This window comes from Rutilus rutilus, assembly GCF_951802725.1.
Source record: "Rutilus rutilus genome assembly, chromosome: 17".
NCBI classification, from domain to species: Eukaryota; Metazoa; Chordata; class Actinopteri; order Cypriniformes; family Leuciscidae; genus Rutilus; species Rutilus rutilus.
In genome coordinates this window covers 19,839,273-19,846,055 of record NC_140230.1, presented here as the reverse complement: position 1 = coordinate 19,846,055, position 6,783 = coordinate 19,839,273, and the positions used below count along the sequence as shown (strand labels likewise).

Here is a 6,783-nt window from a genome sequence, read left to right as displayed (position 1 = left end):
GGTTGCCAATTGCCGCTCGCATCAAATTCAAGGCACTGATGCTTGCCAACAGAACAACCACTAGCTCTACACTCTACTCCATTTTACCTAAACTCATTACTCCAGACCTATGCTATGTGCCATCCAGAAGCTTCCGTTTTGCAAGTGAATGTCGCCTTGTGGTGCCATCTCAAAGAGGCACAAAACAACTTTCTTTTTTATTTTCTATAAAAAAAAAGATGTATACTGCGTTACGTCTATTGCTCTTCTCATTTATAAGTCGCTTTGGCTATTCTATTGCTCTCCTCATTTGTAAGTCGCTTTGAATAAAATAAATGTAAATGTTAATATACTGTATTTTCAGTAATAGACCAAAAACTGAAGTACAATAAATGTGAAAACATAAACCTTTGAGATATCCATCTGGTCTACTGTCAAAGTACTCAAGTAACATTCTGAGGTGTGACATTCTGAGGAAAAGCAAGGATGTGTGGTATAGGCACACATCCTTGTGGTGTGTGTGTGTGTGTGTGTGTGTGTGTGTGTGTGTGTGTGTGTGTGTGTGTGTGTGTGTGTGTGTGTGTGTGTGTGTGTGTGTGTGTGTGTGTGTGTGTGTGTGTGTGTGTGTGTGTGTGTGTGTGTGTGTGTGTGAGAGTCATTGTTCAATGGAAGTTCATAAGGAAGTAAATAAAATAAAACTGTACTAACTGCATGTTTAAATAACCTGTCAGACTTCAAGGGACTCTCACTTGGTTATTACCTGCCAAGCTCGGTGGTCAAGCAGTTTTATGTTTTAACTTTCGCTGTTAATGACTGAACTGAACTGGTATGTATCCCACTTTTCTTTTTTAATCACATATTTTCATGGTCTTAAATGTAATTAAGATAGTCGGTTTTTTTTTCAACATTATTACAATCTTGGTGTATTCCTTGCATTTTGCTTGCAATGCAAAATTAATGCAAATAATAAAACATCATTCATAAAATGTATCATTATGATTCCCAGTAAAAATGCAGTTATGTGCTTTTCTTCTGCTGAGTTTGGCTTTGGCACTTTGTCTTGCATCCCCAATGGTAAGTTGGATATATAGGTTTCTGTTATAATACATTGTCCTTGTAAAGGTGATAAACAGTTATTGATTTTTAAAAATATTAGTTTGATGTCTGAGTATTGTTTTCATATCTCATGTTCTCAGCCACAACCTGATATAAATGGTAAGTACAGCTCAGTCACTGACATGAATCTGTTGTAATCTTACTGTAATATGTCTCACTTGCACAGTGTAAAAGATCCTTTTGTGATTACGGTCTGACGTTTTGATTCCTCTTTTTTTCTCATTTAACTTTCAGATTGTTTCACTAAAATTGTGTTGTTGTCTAGCACTCAATTCTATTTTCCGACATAACATCTTTGTCTTCTTTTGTTTCCTTCATTATATTTTTCTCAAAGGAACTGAGGAATGGAAGGGCATTCCAGATATAAACAAAGGTAAAACTACTATATTATCTCAAGAACTAACGTACATTTATATTAGCAGTAAGCTAACATATCTGTTTTTGTTCATAAATCATTATTTATACTCCTATTTTATTCAAGCATATTTACTTTAAACTGAATGCTAGGTTTAAATCTCAGAGAAGGAGACATCATGGTGGTGAGTTGTGTTCTAAGAAATTCTCAAAGTACATTGAATATTGGATAATTCAGAAATCAGTCAATATGATATTTCTAAGGGTACTTAAAAAAAAATTTTTTAAAGCCTAATCAAAGGAGTGCCATTCTTGGGAATAACCGGTGGGATATTCCCGTCCCCTATGAGCTGAATGTGAATCTCAGTAAGAAAACATGGATTTCTCACTTACAGTTTAAGAAATAAATTTTTAAGTAGTTTTACTGTTATATATTTTTCATTAATCATGTATTTTTGATTGTGATTATAGGTATGAACTATAAAGGAGTCATTTTGAGAGCTTTTGAGCAGTTCAGACTGAAATCATGTATTGACTTTAAGCCCCGAGCAGCTGAAGATTTTTACATCTCTGTGGAGAGTCGTGAAGGGTACAGTATGCTTCCACTTAGTAATCCACAATATTAGTAATATGTGGTATTATAGACTATTCCGATACAGCCTAAACTATACTACTGAATGTATAGTATAAAGGCCCGTTCACACCTAGAGCGATAACTTTAACGCTCATTCTAAATATAAAAGAATAGCAGAGTCCACACCTCAACTATATCGATAACTGATAGTATTTGTAACTAATTTGTATTTGAAGTGAGTAAAGGAGCTGGAAACCCCAGTGGAGGCTTCTCACTGAACAATATCATTAGAATTACTTTGTTTTTTTTTTTGTTTTTTTTCAGCTAATGGAAAAAAGTGGCCGATGACAAAACTCAGTGTGCACTTATAATAAACAGAACATTATTGTCCGCTGGTGTGGATGCTAATAAGCCTATAGTTATTGTTATAGTTATCGATCTTGGTGTGAAAGGGCCTTAAAACATTCATGAGTTAACAAATTATTTTACACTACCAGACAAAATATGAATGCACCTATGTGCTGCGTGAATGTGCCGTTATCTCTCTCTTATTTCGCAGGTGTTGGTCATATGTCGGCCGCACATTAAGAGGAGGCCAGATGCTTTCCATTGGAAATGACTGTGGAACAAAAGCCATTGTTGAGCATGAGTTTCTCCATGCACTAGGATTTTGGCATGAGCAGTCAAGATATGACAGAGATGATTATTTGACCATCAAATTTGAAAACATCAGAAAAGGTTGCTCTGAACTTTTATTATTTTTAGGAAAAGAGTAAAACAGTAAAATACAGATATTCACTGACATACTGATTACAGTGCCCATTTAACTAATCAGCACTTTAATAAGCCATTCTTTATGAATAATCACCTTAATAACTCCATAGTGTTTATTTTCAGGCTATGAGAGTAATTTTGATAAATACAGCGAGAATGAGATCACCACCCAAGGCACCCCATATGACTATTACTCTGTGATGCATTATGGTAAAAATTACTTCAGTAACGGTAATGGATCCACGATCATCACCAAGCTCCCTGAGTTCCAAGATGTGATTGGTCAAAGCCTGGACATCAGTGAATATGATGCGATTGAGCTCAACAAACTCTATAAATGCAGTGAGTATTTTACACACTTTGTTTTCATTTTGCAGTTTGTGGATGTTTTAGTGGAAATTGAAGTCTGATGTGGAAGACCAGGGAAAATGTGTTGTCCTTTAAGGAATTTAACTTTAGAATATTTGTTTTAAATATTTGTTGGTACATACATACATACATTCTCAGGTAAATATGTGAAGTTTATGTAATGTTAAAGTCACTTCCTTTTAAGTCCTTCCTGGTATTGCATGAAAACAAATATTATTAAATTCATAAAAGGACAACACACATGTCATGTGTGGGTAGTTGTAAGGAATTGATTTGCAATTCAAAACATTTTCAGCATCAACATCCTGGATGTTTCAAATGTTGTTCCAGGATTAACAAAATATGTTGAGGGCAAAAATTGGATGTGCAAATGATTTTGCCTGAGTGCTTTTCTGTTTGGATTACAGATTCCTCCATCTCTTTCCTTGACCACTGCAGTTTTGATGATGAATCTCTGTGTCAGATGAGTGTCTGTTCTGCGGTTTATGGCTGGCAGAGAGTGAAGTCAGTGAGTGGCATCAATGTGACTGACCACACCTACTCGAGCAAAGAACAAAATGGTGAGATCCGTTACAGTCAGACAGTGGAAAGTGTCTGTTTTGATATCACAGGAAGATAGTGGTGCAATGGATCACAAAACACACAGTATTTGTATATATAAATGGGGGTAAATGTAACTTTGATTTTCATTTATAAATAATGCAAGAGTCCCAATTTTTCCGCGTTTAAAATTGTTTGAATGTGTAAATTGGCAAGACAAAACACGTCCAAATGATTAACTTTCTATGACGGTTAAACTTGGCAATTTAATCCGTGAATCGCATGCGTGCCGATTCTGGCCCGTACGGATGTAGGATCAACTGTGATCCGTTGCACCCCCACAGCAAAAGACTTTATTTTAATTGCCCAAAAATAAATGCTTCACTATATCCACAGAAGCAGTCACTGTACCACCCAGTTCCACACAACTATACACCTGTTTTCATGTCTGCAGGGACGTCTTTTTTCATGCACTTCAGCACTGAGGGGAGAAAGGAAGGGGACACAGCCAGAATGGAGAGCAAGACAATGACCCCTAAAAGAGACTGCAAAGTCCAGTGCCTGCAGTTCTACTACTATCACAGTGGTAATGAGTCTGACCAGCTCAACATCTGGATCCGAGAGTACCAGAATGAAGCAGACAACAGAGGAACTCTCAGACTTATGGATCAGATCACAGGTCTGTCTCTTCGTCAAGTATAATGTAATATTACAGGGGGAAAAAACACGTGTCGGCCTATGCTTTTAAAATGTTCCTAAAATGTTTAATTTTACCTTTTCATTTCTTGCAGAGCTCCCTGGTAATTTCTGGAAACTGCATCATGTGTCACTGAATGCAAAGAAAACCTTCCAAGTTGTATTTGAAGCCCGTAAAGGAGCTGGAAACTCCAGTGGAGGCTTCTCACTGGATGATATCAATATTTCAGAGACTGACTGTCCCCACACATGGCAGATAAAAGACTTTTCAATAAGGGAATCTTCAACACATTACAGTCCATTGTATTACTCCAGTGATGGTTATCGCTTTCAGGCAAAGTTATTGGTGTATCAGAATAACCTTTTAACGTATGTTCGTCTGGTATCTGGTGCATATGATGACCAGTTGCAGTGGCCTTGTCCATGGAGACAAATAACCTTCCAGATGCTTGACCAGAATCCACACATGCAGAAGCGCATGTCCTTAGAACAAAGCATCACCACTGACCCTACTTTGGCATCTCCCGGTGAGGATCCTATTATTTTTCTATCACATCTGTTTATATGCAGCATTTAACTTAGTTGAGAATCAAAGTTATTATCTGTAGCGTTGAAGGCCCTTTTGAAGGCACGCTGTGCAAGATTTGTACCTTAAGAAAGAAGAAAGCATGTTCGGAAGAGTGCAGAGACGGCTCTGCGTGAGTGGTTTTTACGACAGTAACGTTAAATACAAGTACTTCACAGCGACTCTAGGGGTCACTGTTTGAGAAAAACGGAAACTGCATAGTGTGCCTTTAATAGCAACATTATTTTTTATATATATTTATAGATTGGACCAATCCTCGAAACAACAGAATTCAAGTTGTCATCGGCAATGAGTCTGTATTTGTGGGTCCTTGGGTTTATATAAATGGCATAACAAATTATGATCTGACTAGAAGAGAGTTTATCAAGGGTGGTGACATCATATTTCTCCTCACCATGCAAGGTAGGTTTTGTGAAGTAACCTCAGAGAACAAGTTTAACTTGAAGCAAACTGAGCAAAAACTATGATATATTTCTATTGCGTCCCACTTTCTCATGTCCATAAATGTTGTTTTCCAATCCAGATATCTCAGGGCTCCTTCATAATGACTCTCTACCCTGCCCTAAAGTGACAGTGAAGAACTTCAACGTTTCTCCTGATGCAAGTGCCCCGCAGGTACCATGTGCTTCAAGGTATGAATATCCTTTTAATCTCTGTTGTGTCCTTAGTTAAAACACAGAAAACTAAAATATTTTTCGAAAGTTCTTTGAAAAAAGAACTGATTGGTTCTATTGCATTAATAATGTTTATTTTTCACTGTTCTTCTTTTAGTGATTGTGCCAAGACTGCTTCCTCTCTGGTCATCTTGGTGCTTTGCTTTCTTTTGCTAGTGAGATAATCATAAGAAATCACTCTAATCACTTCCCCATGTCTGACTACACACGAGTTCAATGCCAAAGAACTACATCTATCTTCAGCTTTCTATGATAGCTAAATGTGTATTGTTAATGAAAAGAGCTGAACATTTTAAGTTTATATTCATTCATTTACAATCAATGTTATCCTTAGAGTTAATTACAACAATTTATAAATAAGCAATTTATTGTCAAACTCTTTAATAATGTTAGATTCACACATTCTCTGTGGAGGTTATAGTAAAAATTTGCCATTTCTGAGTCTTTTCAATGTTATTAATCACTGCATGAATACTATGGTCTGTAAAATACTAATCTAACCTTGAAATGTTCTTTTTAATATAAATCACAAAACAGTTTTGCAAGTAATCAGTTTAATAAATATGACTAAAAAGTGTGTTTGAATGTGAATATAATATATATATGTGAATATGCATACAAATCTGACAGATGGAAACTCTGCAAACTCCGCAAACTCCGAAACCGCCCACTGTCTTAGTTTGGCCCTGTCCCAAATGGCACACTTCATATGCACTTTCGGTCTTGTGTCCGTTAAGTCCATGAGACCGTTGGGTGTCCAATTAGTCATTTTAGGTCTCAGAAGGGTGCTCGCGGGCTCCCCTTTTGTGGTCGATATGCGCCCTTGATACGCACTTTTGTGAGCTCCGCAGCAGACTACTTTCCGACAGTCAAAGCGGCGTTACGTCACAAAAGTGCACTCGTAGGAAGACCGCGAGTGTTTAGGGTGCCATTTGGGACAGGGCCTCTAACATGAAAAGGAACCTATGCACCCTGGTTTGGCCTGAAATTGAAACCACCTGCAAGATTTTAGTTCCATCTAGTGGCATATGGTGGAGCTGCTACTTGTCTGCAGGTGAACAAGAGGACATACACATTTATGTTAGATATGATGCAAAATATCATGAGGAAGGTTTTCTGAT

General features: G+C 37.1%; 1 protein-coding gene across 1 annotated transcript; it reads left to right on the top strand.

Annotated features, from left to right (window-relative positions):
- The first annotated feature begins 708 nt into the window (after positions 1-708).
- On the top strand, positions 709-6,240 carry LOC311276175 (meprin A subunit beta-like). Its single transcript, XM_084385715.1, has 14 exons — positions 709-805; positions 986-1,070; positions 1,430-1,468; positions 1,603-1,634; positions 1,740-1,815; positions 1,921-2,038; positions 2,583-2,761; positions 2,921-3,139; positions 3,574-3,726; positions 4,161-4,385; positions 4,498-4,929; positions 5,232-5,390; positions 5,512-5,620; positions 5,760-6,240. Exons 4-14 carry the CDS (start codon positions 1,629-1,631, stop codon positions 5,824-5,826), a joined length of 1,743 nt encoding a protein of 580 aa, XP_084241841.1. The 5' UTR covers positions 709-805; positions 986-1,070; positions 1,430-1,468; positions 1,603-1,628; the 3' UTR covers positions 5,827-6,240.
- Positions 6,241-6,783: the final 543 nt, after the last annotated feature.

Bases quoted from the DNA above. Each gene is read 5' to 3' on its own strand.
- LOC311276175 (XM_084385715.1), top strand. The intron at 2,039-2,582 runs GTACAGTATGCT...CTTATTTCGCAG, and splicing joins TCTGTGGAGAGTCGTGAAGG to GTGTTGGTCATATGTCGGCC. The intron at 4,930-5,231 runs GTGAGGATCCTA...ATATATTTATAG, and splicing joins CCCTACTTTGGCATCTCCCG to ATTGGACCAATCCTCGAAAC.